The sequence below is a fragment of the Trachemys scripta genome, chromosome 2, assembly GCF_013100865.1.
Source record: "Trachemys scripta elegans isolate TJP31775 chromosome 2, CAS_Tse_1.0, whole genome shotgun sequence".
NCBI lineage: Eukaryota > Metazoa > Chordata > Testudines > Emydidae > Trachemys > Trachemys scripta.
In genome coordinates this window covers 247,781,435-247,798,856 of record NC_048299.1, presented here as the reverse complement: position 1 = coordinate 247,798,856, position 17,422 = coordinate 247,781,435, and the positions used below count along the sequence as shown (strand labels likewise).

The 17,422-nt window shown below is 39.9% G+C and overlaps 1 protein-coding gene across 12 annotated transcripts in view; it reads right to left on the bottom strand.

Annotated features, from left to right (window-relative positions):
- Positions 1-17,072, bottom strand: part of RIMS2 (regulating synaptic membrane exocytosis 2) — a 767,247-nt gene extending 750,175 nt beyond the window's left edge. For 5 of the 12 annotated variants that reach the window (XM_034763438.1, XM_034763457.1, XM_034763453.1 and 2 more), the window contains exon 1: positions 16,759-17,071. In XM_034763438.1, the coding sequence (XP_034619329.1) occupies positions 16,759-16,934 (176 nt within the window). In that variant the 5' untranslated portion in view covers positions 16,935-17,071. Of the gene's footprint in view, positions 1-16,758 lie in introns of all 12 variants that reach the window. The other 7 variants (XM_034763436.1, XM_034763437.1, XM_034763454.1 and 4 more) reach the window with 2 other exon arrangements.
- Between the last annotated feature and the right edge of the window lie 350 nt (positions 17,073-17,422).

Sequence of the window (17,422 nt, the reverse complement as noted above, 5' to 3'; positions counted from 1 at the left end):
CAGAGCACACTCTCTATAAATTTGTGTTGGAAAAGCCAGTACCAGGGCATAAAACTTCCAGCCCTTTCCTCTCAGGTTTTCTGTCATGCACTTCTTTGACTCTGGAAGACATAATTTTGCCAAAATCATAGAACCACAGAATCACAGACCTGGAAGGGACATCAACAGGTCTTCTAGTCTGGTCCCCTGCACTCAAGGCAGGACTAAATATAATCTAGACCATTCCTGACAGGTGTTTGTCTAACCGGCTCTTAAAAATCTCCAGTGATGGATATCTATGACCTCCCTGGGTAATTTATTCCAGTGCTTAACTACCTGTCAGTTAGGAAGTTCTTCCTAATGGACAACCTAAACCGCCCTTGCTGCAATTTAAGCCCATTGCTTCTTGTCCCATCCTCAGAGGGGATATTTTTTCTCCCTCCTCCTTGTAACCTTTTATGTACTTGAAAATTGTTATCATGTCCCCTGTCAGTCTTCTCTTCTTCAGGCTAAGCAAACCCAATTTTTTCAATCTTCCCTCATCAGAGATGTTTTCTAGACTTTTAATCATTTTTGTCACTTTCTCCAATTTGTCCACAACTTTCCTGAAATGTGGCACCCAGAACCGGACACAATATTCCACCTGAGGTCTAATCAGTTTGGAGTAGAGCCGAAGAATTACTTTTTGTGTCTTGCTTACAATACTCCTGCTAATACATCCCAGAATAATATTTGCTTCTTTTGCACTGCTGACTCATATTTAGCTTGTGATCAACTATGACCCCCAGATTCCTTTCCACAGGGATCTGCAATACATAGATACTAGCAGAAAATATAGCTTTTTTCAAATACACTGGAGGAGGGTTGGTTTATTTTAAAGCTTCTTAATCATTGATTCCCCATACATTCCTTAATATGTATTTACAATTAATATTTTCAGACACATCTATTTAAGGTGATAAGTAACAGAATTACTCTCTGACAATGCTCTTCCAATGCCAGATAGACAGACTTTAGAAAATATGACTGCTGAGAGAATGTCTCCTATTCTGGTATATTTAGATCTGTGAATCTGCAGCTTGTATTATATGTGAAACAAATTATTAGCAATGCCCCTGCAGATATCGATATAATTTTACAAGTCAACTAATGAAAGATTGAAAAAAGCAACAAAAACATTCAAAAGCGAAATCAAGAAATATCATTCTCTGCACAAAAATAAAAGGGAATTTTTACTCTTGAATAGCTTAGACTCTTTGTAGCTATCTTTCATATCTATTATATCATCACTCATGAGAAAAATAAGCATGTTCATTAACTATTTTTATGTTGGTTCAAGATATCAGTGTTCAGTAGAATGAACAGGAGTACTTGTGGTACCTTATAGACTAACAAATTTATTTGAGCATAAGCTTTCATGGACTACAGCCCACTTCATTGGAACATGCATCCAATGAAGTGGGCTGTAGCCCACGAAAGCTTATGCTCAAATAAATTTGTTAGTCTCTAAGGTGCCACAAGTACTCCTGTTCTTTTTGTGGATACAGACTAACACGGCTGCTACTCTGAAACCGTTCAGTAGAATGTAATTCTCATCTTTCTTAATATGACAGGATGCTATTTTTCTAACTGTTAGGTAATGTATAGTTCAACTGTCACTTACTGTGCAGCAATTGGTTACACAGAATGAAGTGAATCATAATCACAATGACTAACCAAATTAATGAAAGCACACTGAATTAAAAAAAAAAAAAAAAAGCTGTCTGAGGGCCTGATTTGGCAACAATTCATTTGATTTCCGTGCCATACAAGACTGCAGATACCAGTTTTTCTACATGTTCATAGTGCTGAATTCAGCCTTTAGATGTTGCAGATCTTAGAATCAATTCAGCAATATTCATGTTAAATTTACAGAAACAGACTACTGTCAAAAGATTTTGTATAGGTGATATAGATACAGAATAGCTACATAAATAATGTTAAGGTAATGTGAAGGCAATGACCAACTTACAAAAAGCAAGAAATTCACATCCAAAGTTGAAATCTCTTTAACACATTGTATGGGAGGGGGGTGAGAGAATGACAATATGTGAGCTAAAGAGAGAAATTACAGTCTTAATTGAACTGCTGGTTATTGTAAACTTGTGTCACAATCTTAACAATAAACTGTTTCCTTAATGTTATTGGAGGAGGAATCTAAATGAAAAATTATCTCCTGTATTTATAACATTTAACCTAGAGATGGAACTAGCTTCATCCAGATTATTTTAGCCTATGGCTTGAAATATTCACTCACCACTCTCTAATGGTGAGTAGAAGGCTTTCCTTAGCAAGACAGAACTGTGACCGGGGTCCCAGGAAGCCACTCTGAGATTACTCAATTAGGGCAAACTGCAAAGAATGGGGTAGACAATCCCCAAAGCTGGTGGATATTCCAATACTTAGATTCACCAAGCCAACACAAAACAGCTTTTATAATACCTTACTGGTTATCCAGTTCCCTTAAATCAATCCAGCCTTAGGCATCCACCCACACACCCAAGTTAAATATGATGAGGATTACTGAAAATCTTATTCATCATCTAAGAAAGTTCTACCAATCCCAAAGGATTGGACACATTACCTCCCAGGTTAATGAATATTCCAGATCTTACCCAAATACACGATTCCAGTCAGTCCTTATTAATTAAACTAAAATTTATTAAAAAAGAAAAGAGAGAGAGTATTGGTTAAAAGATCAGTATACATACAGACATGAGTACAGTTATGAGATCAGATTCATAGTAGAGATAGTGAGCTCTGTAGTTGCAAAGAGTTCTTTCAGAATTAGTTATAGTCCAACGTCCATATTCAGGGTGATCTAGATGGGACTGGAGATCTCAGATCTTACAACTCAAGCTTCACACTCAAACCCAAACTGAAGTCATCTAGGAGAAATTCCAAGTTCTCTCTGGTAGAGAGACATAGTTATACACATCAGAAGGATCACACTCTCCAAATCTCCTTACAAGCATGATTCATTGAAGGTTTTTAGAATTTGAGCAAGAAATATACTAGTATTAGGAACAGACCTGGTCTAGAAAGGGAGAACATTCAGGTTCTAGGCAGTGTGTCTCAGATGCTGGAGGTCTGGGTGAGTGAAAGTACTGTGGAAGCAGAGAAAGAACTGACAGGAAGGGGATTGCAATGCATGACAGTTTGTTAGCAAGAGTCAGGCTAACTGTAACCCTAATAACGCGAGATTTGTAGAAGCGAGGAATGTGTGAGGCGAGTGGGAAAGAACTGTGTGAGAAGTTGTTGCGACCTTGTGTAGATAATATGGAATGTAGACTAACAGTCTACATTAGTGAGCAAAACAAGATATCAGAATGACCTATGTATAAACAAAATGCAGCTGTTGCTCATTATTGTCTGTAACAAAAGGTATAAATGCTTGCTGTAATTGTTTACCTGTTGAGAGACCTGTTTAGCTCTCTCCCTCTATGAAATTGATAGAGAGAAAATAAAGTATCTGACTTGCTGTACCCAAACAAAAAGCGAGAACTCTATTATTCTCTGACAGTACCCTGATGAATCAAGTCTTGAAAGATTGGCAGGAACGAGGGTTGGTGAACAGGAATCAGAAGAAATCTGGGGAACCATGGGAATCAGGGCCAGTATGGAGGGAGACCATTATTACTTTTGCTCAGTCCTGGTATATCTTCCTTGTCACCCTGATTATCAATGGGAATATATAAAAGCAAAAGACCAACCTTGGGTGATGACAATGTGTTTGCTCTCTAGGCCTGAGGATTCCATTGTTGTAAACAAAACTTTGTTATTTTCATATTGTATCAAGTAGTGAACAGGTCCACTTGCAATAGAAAATCTGTAACTTTTCAAAAACTCTTTGAGCTCAACCCTGCGCCCTGACTGCAGCTGCTACCAAGGAGTAATGTAGGGGGTAAACATCAGTATTGATGCACAATTGTTATTAAAATTATTATTTACAGTAACTCCTCACTTAACATCCTCCCACTTAACATTGTTTCAAAGTTATGTCACTGCTCAATTAGGGAACATGCTCATTTAAAGTTGTGCAATGCTTCCTTATAACATCATTTGGCTGTCCACTGCTTGTAAGATTCTGTGGGAGAGCAGCGACTTTACAAGGGAGGATTGCACAAGTTCCTCTTCTCTGCCTCCTCCTCCTCCCTCCCAGCGCTTCCCCCACTGCTGTTTGGTGGCACTTAGGACTTTCGGGGGGAGGGGGGGGAGCGGGGATGTGGCGTGCTCCGGAGAGAAGGTGGAGTGGGGGTGGGAAGAGGTGGACCTGGAGTGGAGCAGTGACAGGAAGAGGCAGGCCTGGAGCATTCCCGGCAAAGTCGGTGCCTGTTCTTCTCCAGGGAAGCTGCCACTGCAAAGGTGCTTCCTAGTGTCCTTGCCTGCAGCAGGCTGTGCCTGTGTGGGGTAAGCCGGGGCACTTCCCAACCACACTACAGTACAGTACTGTACAGTATATAATGCCTTTTGTCTGCCCCAAAAAAATTTCCTTGGAACCTAACCACCCCGCATTCACATTAAATCTTATGGGAAAATTGGATTCATTTAACATCGTTTCACTTAAAGTTGCATTTTTCAGGAACATAACTACAACATTAAATGAGGAGTTACCGTATTCTTATAATTTTAGGTCATTATAATTTTGACTTTGTCTTTACTGAATTTTAAGATATACAATTATTTTCATATACATGATGCTTGGAGAATATGGTAGTTCACATGCTTATATTTTTGGTTGCTTATTTAATTAAATCATAGAATATCAGGTTTAGAAGGGACCTCAGGAGGTCATCTAGTCTAACCTGCTGCTCAAAGCAGGACCAATCCCCAGATAGATTTTTGTCCTGACCCCTAAATGGCCCCCTTAAGGATTGAACTCACAATCCTAGGTTTAGCAGGCCAATGCTCAAACCACTGAACTAGCCCGCCCTCCCAAAATGTTCAAGTTAATTAAAGGAATTTCTAGACAATCTCTGCTTCCTGTCAACCAGTGACAGGCTCCAAAAGTGTCAGAGATTACACTTCCTTAACCATAAAAGCATATTTATTACCTCCATATGTATTTACAGACTCTGGGATGCAACTTTATAACTTCTATTTTGCTTTATCAGTCTATATTAGTTTAAAATAAAGTATGTTTGGAAGATGCAAATAAATGTTAGCTATTGTGATTTGTTCCTTGTATAGAATATTTGATAGGATTCTTTAACTATAAATGTACTACAAATAGTAGGTTGCAAGTTTAGGAACCATTTGATCAAAAGGCCAACAACAAACAAGATTGTCTTCTCAAAGAAGAGGTCACCTTCCCCTCATACAAGACACCAGTTTGATGTAGACATTATCTTTATCTCAAGAATGCAAACTTCTAAAGATATTGATGATTTAGAAAGACATCTGGTTGTGTAAAACAATGTGAGGATGCTCTTTATTCAGGACATTCCAAAAAGAAGTGATGCTTAGGCTGTGTTATCAGAGCTTTAAACTAAGTCATAAAAGTGGGCCTCTTCACCCCTCCTCTTTGCAAAGAAAAACCTTAATTTTTACACCCACACAAAGAATTCTACAAATATTCTAATTGAGACTGATTTATTTTTATAAAGACTCTAAAGTCTTAATTCTTCAACTGTTAAGGACAACATTTATGGTAGAAAAATGTTTTACAAAAGATACTAGTTACTTCCAACTCATGTTTCCACTTAAAGGTGAAAACCTTTGTTGTCCCTCAAATGCTTAAAATGATATAAGCTTCTTTTGAGATGTATATTTGCAAATATTTTGTATCTAAAAGCAAGCCTTCATATAATAACCACCCTGATAAAACATCTCACTATTCATGTAACGTTGTATGTACAAATATAGCAGATTATTTGATGATGTAACTGATTACTAAGATAAGAATCATTTGAGTATAAAAATATTCATGTTAATTAGGGAATTAGTTATCTGGCAACGCTTGAACAATTCAATAGCAAACTCTCCGAGGGCGGTAAGAAGAAAGGACAATAACTTCTTTGATGACGATTTAAGTTTAAAGACTAAAAAACTCATTTAAGAGCTGAAAGATGTATATATAACAATGTAAGTATCTGGACTCATCTGAAACAAAATTTCAACTCCTATGATATCCCTAATGGAATTAAAGGGATATCTCAGCAAACAGATTGAATAGAAGAAACAGTTAAAACTCTAACAATGATGTTTTGAGAGTTTCCAACCACAAAAACAAAAGCAATACATAACCATGAAGTTCAAGAATAATTGCAACCCTATTACATAGACATTAGCAGTTTGCATGTTCATGAGCTGAAGATGCCACCAAGATAATGTGTTGAGCCAATGTAAGGTGACAGCAGCTGATATTTAAATCCAACCAAGCCCCTGAGAGAAGTGTCTTCCACCTTCAATGAAACGATGGGAAGAGAATAGTATAAATTGCTCTGAACTCTTATACTCTCATATTACTAAACCCTTACGTACTATCATGCTTATATGCTATCTTATGCTTTTACACTAACTCTTACCCTCACATTTCAGCCTGTTCATCTAATCACATCTTCAAAACAGCGCCTCTCCAAGCAAACAAATAGCCAGGGCAGCAAGAAGTACAACTAAGACAAACAAAGAAGCCACAACACAACATCAAAAAGAAGCAACCTTCCAGTATAGCACAGTTGCTGCAACAGGATGACATCACCAAGACTTCAGTGTATCATTGGTGAGAAGAGATGGAGTTTGCAAAAGCACTGCCAATAGATTAGATTTAAATTGTTGTAATAGTTTTAATGGAATATTGAAATGCTATTGTAATGTAAGATGCTAACAGGTTTTCTTGTTAAACATGAGACTGTTTAAATGCTGGAAAGGAGACATAAGCTAACCTTGGTAAACAGAGATAAATAGTGAGATTTAATTTGAAGTTAAGATTTTTAATATTAAGAACATCAGAATGGCTATACTGGGTCAGACCAAAAGTCCATCTAGCCCAGTATCCTGTCTTCCGACACTGGCCAATGCCAGGTGCCCCAGAGGGAATGAACAGCTAATCATCAAGTGATCCATTCCCTGTCACTCACGCCCAGCTTCTGGCAAACAGAGGCTAGGGACACCATCCCTGCCCATCCTGGCTAATAGCCATTGATGGACCTATCCTCCATGAATTTATCTAGTTCTTCTTTAAACCCTGTTGTAGTCTTGGCCTTCACAACATCCTCTGGAAAAAAGTTTCACAGGTTGACTGTCTGTTGTGTGAAGAAATACTTCCTTTTGTTTGTTTTAATCCTGCTGCCTATTAATTTCATTTGGTGACCCCTAGTTCTTTTGTTATGAGAAGGAGTAAATAACACTTCCTTATCTACTTTCTCCACACCAGTCATGATTTTAAAGACCTCTATCATATCCCCCCTTAGTCATCTCTTTTCCAAGCTGAAAAGTCCCCGTTTTATTAATCTCTCCTCATATGGAAGCTGTTCCATATCCCTAATCATTTTGTTGCCCTTTTCTGAACCTTTTCCAATTCCAATATATCTTTTTTGAGATGGGGCAATCACATCAGCATGCAGTATGCAAGATGTGGGCATACCATTGATTTATATAGAGGCAAGATGATATTTCTGTCTTATTATCTGACCCTTTCTTAATGAGTCCCAAAATTCGGTTCATTTTTTTGACTGCTGCTGCATATTGAGTAGATATTTTCAGAGAACTAGCCACAATGACTCCAAGATCTGTTTCTTGAGTGGTAACAGCTAATTTAGACCCCATCATTTTATATGTATAGTTGGGATTATGTTTTCCAATGTGCATTACTTTGTATTTATCAACACTGAATTTCATCTGCGATTTGGTTTCCCAGTCACCCAGTTTTGAGAGATCCTTTTGTAGCTCTTTGCTGTCCGCCTGGGACTATCTTGAGTATTCATTAATTTGCCCATCTGAAGACTGCTCTTTTAATGGTTTCTTTTAAGAAACCATTTTAAATTTTTTTTTTTTTGGTTTCATAGGACTTATTTAAGATCACTCACCTTTGCCCATTTATAAACTGTTTATATTACCCATGATAAATCAAACAGGATTCAATAACCTTTAAATGAAATTCCTTTGCCTACAAATAAACTGCTTTTATTATCTATGATACACTGAGACTGGACTCACTACTGATTTTTGTCTTATCTTACCTAGTGAAGAGTGTTCCCACCAGAAGAGGATCCGCTCTTAAACTGTAATCTCTGCTGAAAGCTCTCCACAGAAAGACATACAGAAGGTATTGTATCTGAAGTAACCACTGTTTACTGCTTGCATTGTTTGTTTTGTCTTTATTTTTTTTCTTTCCTTCCCAGATGCTTTGCCACTGAAGCCACTGAGCCCTGAAGCTGCTCTAAATTACATCAGATCTGTTTCAGCCTCCAGCTGGCCCTAGAATCAGGGAAATGAAAATATGGCATAGAAGCACATTTTCCCTCACCTCTCCATATGTGTAAAGCTAGCTTCTGCTTTAAAAACTAACCTCTAATCTCCTCAAATAGCCTTTACCAGTACTACTGATGAATGAGGGAGTGGCTGCACACATGTTGAGCAGAGCTAGTGCAAAGGCTCATTTTATTTGAACCCTGGGCCCCACTTCAACAGCTGGAAGCAAAAGAAAACACTAAAAACAGACAAAGGCAAACAGCCTTCCAGAAAAGGAGAGCTAACAAAGAGTGCACCAAGGAACATCCATCTTTATGTGACTTGGCTCTCAATATTTTGTAATACTTCAAGCATGCCAGAAGAGGATGCTGGCACCCAGCTTGAAAAAAAAAACTCCCACTGAGCTCTTGTGCCTACCTTTGAAGTGCAAAATGAAGGTTTATGCACATGAATTTCTTTACACATAAGTAATCCCACTGTCTTAAATTCAAAGTTAGAACCCTTTTATTACTTTTTTCTTCTCATTATGGAAAGAGAAAATAGATATGCTCACTGCAAATATTTTAAAAGTGGTTTGGGAGAAAATACACTTTTTAAATCAGGTTAGACTGACAATTTTGTTCTGTATAATTTAGAACTTACAATATATACTGTAACTAAGCTTTAATTTCAATACAAAAATCAAGCTTTCAATGTTTTCATAGGTTTTAAATTATCTTACTCATAGATTCATAGAGTTTAAGGCCAGAAGGGGCCATGAGATCAAGTAGTCTGACCTCCTGTATACCACAGGCCATTAAATTTCACTCAGTTCTCCCTGCATTGAACCCAATAACTTGTGTTTGACTAAAGCATAGCTTGCAGAAAGACATCTTGTCTTAATCTGAAGACATCACAGGGTGGAGAATCCATCACTTCCCTTGGTAGTTTGTTTCCATGGTTAATCATCCTCACTATTACAAATTTGTACCTTATTTCTCATTTGAATTTGTCTGGCTCCAGCTTCAAGCCACTTGTTCTTGTTATGCCTTTCTCTGTTGGAATAAAGAGCCCTTTACTACCTGGTATTTTCTCCCTGTGAAGGTACATACTCACTAATCAAGCACCTCTCAATCTTCTCTTTGATAAACTGAACAGATTTAACTCAAAGTCTCTCATTGTAAGGCATTTTCTACAGCCCCCAAATAATTGTTGTGGTTCTTTTCTGTACCCTCTCCAATTTTTCAGCTTAAAAATGTGGACATTAGAACATTAGAACACATTATTCCAGTGCTGGTCTCACCAACACTGTATAGAGAGATAAAATCAACTCCCTATTCCTATTCACTACTATCCATTTGGAGTCTGCCCTCATCTACAAACACATTCGGCTTAGTCACTGACAAGAAGTAACCCTACAACTATTATTATTTATCCAGCATCCAAAAGGGTGCTAGAAACTTTACAGAAAGGAGGAAGAGGTGGCACAGGCAAGTGGAATAATCAAACAGAAAACAAGGGGAGAGGAAAAGAAACAAAGACAGGAGAAAAAGAGTGTCATGTCCTTCATCACTCAAGTTTCTTCTTCCTATATCTTCCTATACTTTCTATTTTCCACTGTTTCAAGACTACATTTAAATTCATCTTCACCATAGTCACATGTTGTACAGCATAAGTAAACAAAAACAAAACTGTACGCTCCATCCTTCACTCTGTATTCAGCAAAACACATAATAAAATCATGGGAATACTGCTTGAATAAGAAATGTTGACTACAGTCCTAGGTTATTATCTACCTCAAAAAAATACACTAATAGATTCCAAGGCCAGAAGGGACCTTTCTGATCATCTAGTCTGATCTTCTATATAAGACAGGCCATAGAACTTCTCCAAAATAATTTCTAGAGCATATCTTTTAGAAAAAAAGTAGACAAGAATATTCCAGAGAAAGAGTACCCTGTCCCATCTGCAATATCCTCATCTTTTTTTGGTGAGGCAGCAAATCCACATACATCCATCTTTGCAGATGAATAACGTTTTCAAGTACTTAAAGTGCATGTAGAAATCTTAGACATTCCCCTGGAGACTATTCAAGAAAACCACCACAAGCTCTTAAACATATTGCATTAACTAACACCCGGGAAATTAGCCATGCCAATAAACAATGGCACGCTGGAACCTGCCAAATCCATCTGGCATGAGCCTGCTTCCATCTCAACTACCTCTAAGACAGCAGGTCAAGTCCCTGCAAAGGATTTGAACACTTACTCTCATCCTGCATCCGGCTCTCTTGCTGTGCAAGTAGTACAGGAGAGAACAAAATAGCAAAGTCCACTAAAGTCACCCCAAGGAAAAAAGGTCCCAAAAAACGTGATCTTTTCAGCAAGCTTTCAAATTAAAGCAGCAAATTATCAAGTGCTGCTCAATATATGTTTTTAATTTGGGACAAACTGTCTAATTTTGTTGATCGGTTACTCAGGGAACACCAAGAGTTGCTGAAATAGCTTATGGCCAACTGGTTGCTCAAACTTCTCGGCAGACTGCACTGGACACATGATACAGCTGGGCACACCATGGCTACTGAAATAAGCAGGACGAAGTTGTCCTGGTTTCAGGCTTCTGGAACTTCAACGGAGGTTCAGGCAATAATTGAGGACCTCCCATTTGAGGGAAAGCCTCTTCAGCAGTGGGACAGACAAAGCCCTCCATATTTTAAAGGATGAAAAAGCAACTCTGTCCTTCCAGGGCTCTGTATCCCAGCACCCATATTTTAGGCAGTGCTCAGTTACATTCAACTCAAGATCTTTAGAGCCACTGAGAAAGAGGCAGAGATTCCGCCAGAGGCAACCCTCTGCCTCCTCCTTGGCTGCCCCACAGTCTGAGGTTTTGAATAGGCAGGAAGTTTGATGCATGCTTGGACCAAGGATCTTTGTTCTATCCGTCTCCCCACTCCGCTCCTTTGGCAACCAGCTGTTTTATTTTCAAGAATCTTGGGCTGGCATTACTCAGACCAGTGGGCCCTCAAAATTTACAAAATCTTACAAATTTTGAATCCCTCATACCCATATTTGCACTTCAGAAAAAACATACAAAGAATGATCACTTTATACGCATACACCCCAACAAAAATCAAAACACTGAGCATTTCATGTTTTCTATCTTTAAAAAATAGTATAAATCCTAATCAATTTGCATAACATCCCTGTGAGGTAGAGAAGCTTTAATCATATTTTATAAAGCAGTAACACACACAAATAGTTCATGTAACTTTGAAGACCACAAACAGACAGATCAGGATTAGAACTCTCAGGCAACAATCTCCTCCCACATCAGCACTACTGCTAAATCCTAAGTATCTTTTCCTTTACTTCTCCAAAGTCACTTCATTCCTGCCATTAAACACTTGATCATCTTTCCTCATGACTACTGAGAACTCCGCTTCTCTGAAATCCCTAGCTGTCACTTCACTGCATCAAAAAAACACAGCTGTGAAAATCATCTTCTTTGTCCACTGTGCTATCCATACCTACTTCCTCCTCCAATCCCTTAATCATGCCCACACCCCTCAGCACCATGTGAATGAACACCTAATTTCAGTTTATTTATAAAATAGGATTACAATATGTCTCTGAAACAATGAAATGTACATGTTTTCAGAGCCTGTTCCTGTTGGTTTTACAGAGAACAGCATTTTATCTTAGTTTTCATAGACCATAACAGACTGGTCACCTGAAATAGCTGCCAACCTCTGGTGACATTGAAGGTAAACTGGACAAGCACATATGCACCTCAAAGACCACTCCAAAGTCTGTTATGCAATAATGTTGCCACCTTACTACCCTTTGTGAGACCTCCCAGTTAGCACTCCCCTCAAGCCAGCCCTCCCACACAAAAGTCAGATTCATACATAGACTTAAGTTAATTTGCATTTTTTCTAACAGAGGGCCCAATCCTGCAAAGTGCCCTCAATGCCAATCAAATCAGTGTAAGTTGGAGGGCACTCAGGACCTCACAAGACTGGGATCATAAATTCATTTATATAGAGACAACATGACCTGAAAAACTGTTAGGAAGCTTACACGGATAAAACTAGAAAAAAGATGCAGAACATACATATTGTAAACGAAAACTCATCATGTAAATTCTACACAAAGTCCCTACAACAACAGAGGTTCAAAACATTTGCATTTTTGTAGTTATTGGGATGAACTTGTATAAATTGTAGAGGTAAAATTTACTGCATCTGGAGTACATATATCATGTATATTAAATATTGCTCAAAAATCTTTTTCTGTCCTGTTACGTAAATTAAATAACTTTGTATCTTTTTACCACACTACATTTACTTTGCCTGTTAATTCAAATACTTTTGTTAAATCTCAGAAAAAAAAATTTCTATGGAAGGAACATTTTTAAAATGTGCAGTTTTCCAGATTAAAAATAACAGTCCAATATCAAAACATTACTCTAGTTTCTAGTAAAGATAAATTGCCTCACGAATAAATTACAATAATATATGTTTAAATAGCTTTAGGTTGAAACACAAATCAGCAAAAGCGAGGAATCTCAAATTTAGGCCTTTAATTGATTTAGGAAAAAACAAACAACTATAGAATGATAGCCTTAACTAAGGACCAGCTGCAGCAACTCTTACACTGAACCAAATCAACATTCAACAAAGCAGGGATGAAAGAAACAGAAACCCCATTCCAGTAGTACCAAAACTTCCAGAGGAGAGGCTCAGAATAGAATCAGCACAGTATCCTGACCCCTCCTCCTCCATGGGAAACACTGCATGGCTACAGCTGTGTGCATTTAGGAGACAGAGAAGGGAGCAGATCTGGTAAACAGCCACTTTACATGTCATCTTCTCCCAACAAATCTCAGCAGGAGTTCATGCTGACCTTATCAAAATTAACTCCTGCAGATTCAAACTCTATAGCATCTACCTCCACTCCCCCAAAAAGATTAGTGCATGTAGAGAGAGCGAATTTATATAGATATATAGATATATTTTAATAGACATACACATTTCCCCCGGAGATAGAAAAGGGAGGAATAAAAATAAATAGTCCACATGACAGATACTAGTCACATTATTTAATGAATGTCTGGAAAGTTCTAAAATATCACAGTGATGGGCACCATGCAATAACTTAAAATGGAACAGAAGAAAGCAGGAGTGAGGAGGGAGGGGCTAGCCCCTCATACTGACATTCAATCATCATAAGTGTCCCCAAAGTTTACAGGAAATCCATCCTTACCCCTTAGATTCTCTAATAAGAATGTTATCACAAGACCTCTCCAAGTGTCAGCTCAGACTTTCCAGCATAATTTTACCCACCCATGTTTTATTTTCATGAAATGGAATGATACAGCCTGTGATTCTTACTCAGACAAAAGTCCATTTCACTTTAAAAGAAGTTTGCCTTCAATGGAAATTTTGCTTGAATAAGGAGTGCAGAATTTAGCTCTATCTGCATCATAACAATAAGAATAATTAAATGTATATGTTGTATTAATGTTCTTGTTTTCTTTTAGAAATTGGGGAACATACCTGTCAAGAAGGTTAAATTGCAAAATATTTACCTAAGCGAGCAGAACAAGTTTTTGTATGGTATTTTTTCTGGTAAATATAGAAAAAGAGAACATTTTTAGAACAAACAGTGCTTTGAAACTATCAAGTGCATATTTCACATTAAATAAAGTAAATAAAATGTCTTTAGAAAATAACACTGATAAGTTGTTTACCTGAAACCATATCACTTCTCAAGGTCTTGTAAATTATTATTAACTCCCATTGACAACAATACTTCTATAAGATAGTTGTTTCAGTCCATCCTGTACATACATATTTTGGCATATAGTCTTTCCAACACCTTACACACAATTCTCAGCCTCCACCACACCATCCACACACTGTGTCAAGTGAAAAGCTGAAATTACAGCAATGACACTCCTTAATGAGAAGACAGTGGGTCAGCTCTTAAGCTGTTATAAATTGACATAGCTCCATCAATAGGAGGTTTGAGTGTGAAATCAATGATAAACTAAGCCTCATAGAATGCATATAGCTTCTCTCAATGTTCTAATGGAGGGTGTGGTATCACCTTACTTTATTTTGCAACTGCATGCATTCCTTTCCCCCACAAACTTCCTTCTGTTCTGAGTATGTTCTCAGTTAATAACAGAGCAAACTCAAATTTACAAAAAATAGAAAATCAGTTTACACTTATAATCCTTACACTTAAAAAAACTGATGTTAGTTGGAGCCTCTCCCTTTCTTAAATTACTGGGAAATTACCCTGCCTATAATATAAAAAATTTTATGACTCCTCATGCATATAGGTCACAATCACATTTAAAACACACATAGCATATGTTTAGATTTTAGAATTATATATGACTTTTTCACTATAAAAATCAGTGATAGTCTTACTTTCTTACAGTAAATGTAATTTTTAAAATCACAAATATTATAGAATCCAAAACAAAGTTGCCAGCAATATTTGTTAATCTTTAATGCTACTCTCATATATTGAAGCTATATCTCTGATTAATAACTTGTAATTTCATCTCTTGTTAATGTTTTTAAACACACAAAACTTTTGAGTTAAAAATGTACACTTTTTATTTTAATTCTCCATATTATTCAGAAATGTAACAAATCATTTAAGTACTTTAAAATGTGGGTGCCACAATAGTATTATAATAATTTATAATATTAAAATGTCAGCTATTTAATACTCTGAATAACTTTTATTATTTAGAATTAGAATGACAAATTAGATATGTAATTTGATTTCCAGTGTATAATTCACACTGGTGTTCTTCAAAATGTTGACATGTTAAAGCATTTTTAAAGCAGAGACACACTGAAAAGGATTTAAGAAGTGGAGCACTCTTTTGCCTTCAATAACTGTTATTTAAAGAATAACCATAGTTTAAATTTCCACTAGCATATTGCTAATGAAACAATGACTGGAACACACACACTTCCAACCAAGCATCAAGGCCCAGAGATAGCTTTTAGCTAAATTTTGAAGGAACAGTTGAAAACCACAATGATCAAGAGACAGTGCTAAATCATCCAGTTCTCTCTTTTTTGCATTAACCACTGATACTGTGAAAAATATTATGTCACCTCTTTTCTGGCTTTTTCATATTTCCACACATAATATTGTATAGAGTAGTGTGATTTTATACTTCTAAATCATTAGAGGTGAATTTAGTATTTTCACCAGATAGGGAAGCAGTTTTCATGAGTGTTTACATGTGTTTGGTAAGTAGACATATGGGACAACCGTACGGATTCAGATTACAAACCCAGTATCTTCACATTAACCTGCAAGCAATAGATCTGAATGCCTCCCCAGGTGCTTTAAATAGGTAAAAATAACCGAAGATCACAAGAAAAAGTTTGCATTCCCTTAGCACCCTTCACTTCCCGCTGCACTTCTAAGAAACAGAAATGCATTAAAATGTAGAGCCTTCCGAGACAAGTCTCCCCCCATCCCTGACAACCGCTGAGAGCTGGACCCGTCTGCAGACGGAAGGGAGGCGATGGAGAGACAGGGAACGACAGCAGGGCCATAAACGCCCACCCTGTCTGGACAGCTCCCTGGTGCTGAAGTTACAGAGCCGCTGTGGAAACGTGCTACCCTCCTCAGCGTCCCGGCCGCTGGCAGCGGGCAGGCCCCGCCCGGCGTGTGGTTAGCGGGACAGGGTGCTAGGGAACCATAGGTGCCAGGGGCTTAGTCCCCACCCCACGGAGACGTTTTCTCAGCTAGGAAAGAGGCGCGGAGCGGGGGCGGGCGACGCTGGTGGAGGAAGATGGCGGCTCTTGCAAACCCACTTGGACACAGTTAGAGCCTAGGCCCCGGCCCCACATCTCCGGCCCAGGGTGTGGGAGCGAGCGGCACCAGGGCCCCGCCACACGCTCACAGCCCGGCTCGCAGCCAGGAACGAGCCCGAGGCCTCCCACCCGCGCTCCGGCAGCTCCCCCGCTGCCTAGACCCTTTTCCTTGCACACGCCGGGTTAGAACAGCAGCACCTGTGCGGCCATGTTGGGCGCCTAGCCCCAGTCTCTGCCCGATGCCAGCCGCCTCCCCCTGTCCCCAGAGAGCGGGGGGGGGGGAGAGGGCAAAGCACCGGGGACATGGAGCAAATACCACAGCCGAGCGGCTTCACCTCCACACCCCCATCAGCATCCCCCCTCCCCACAGCAGCTAGAGCCCCGACAGAATCAAGCGCCCAGTCCCCGTAACACCTCCGGGGCTGGGGTCGAGACCGCCACCCCGGCCCTCTCTGCGGCCCTGAGCGGGTAGGAAAGGAGGGGGCTGCCCTTACTTGAGCACGGACTGCTCCTTCTCTTCCTCCTTCTTCTGCCGCTCCATGACGGCCAGGATGATCTTCCGCTCTTCCTCCGTGAGGTGGCTGAGGTCGGGCATCTCCGACTGCGGGGCCTGAGGTGGAGGAGGCTGAGGAGGAGCAGGGCCGCCCCGCGGCCCGACAGGAGCCGACATGTTTGGTGGAGCTCAGCCACGCGACGGGAGACACGGGGCTCGCTCGGGCGGCAGCGGCAGGAGCAGCAGCCGCCGGCGCGGGGAGCGATACATACAAGTCAATGCACGCGGATCAATGGGCAGCCTGATGAATCAACAGCGCCCCGGGGAGGGGGCTGACCGGGGAAGCCCGGCCTCACACACACACTCTGCCCACTCGTGAGGGGAGCCGCGGGGGGGGGGGGGGGGACGCGCGGGAAGGGGGCAGAAGCGGAATGAACAGGGACTTTGGGAGGGGGGCAGCGGAACGGGCGGAGACCTGAGGGGATGGGCAGCGAGGGGGTGGCCAGACAGAGAGCGGGGGAACGGGATTGACCCCAGGAGAAGGAGCGAGGCCAGATTACGCTAACCCCGGCGCCAGAGGGAGAGTCCGAGCCCGGAAACCAGGGGCCGCAGGGACGCCAGGGGCAGGAGGCCGGTTGCAGGGGACGAAGCGGGGTGTGTGTGAC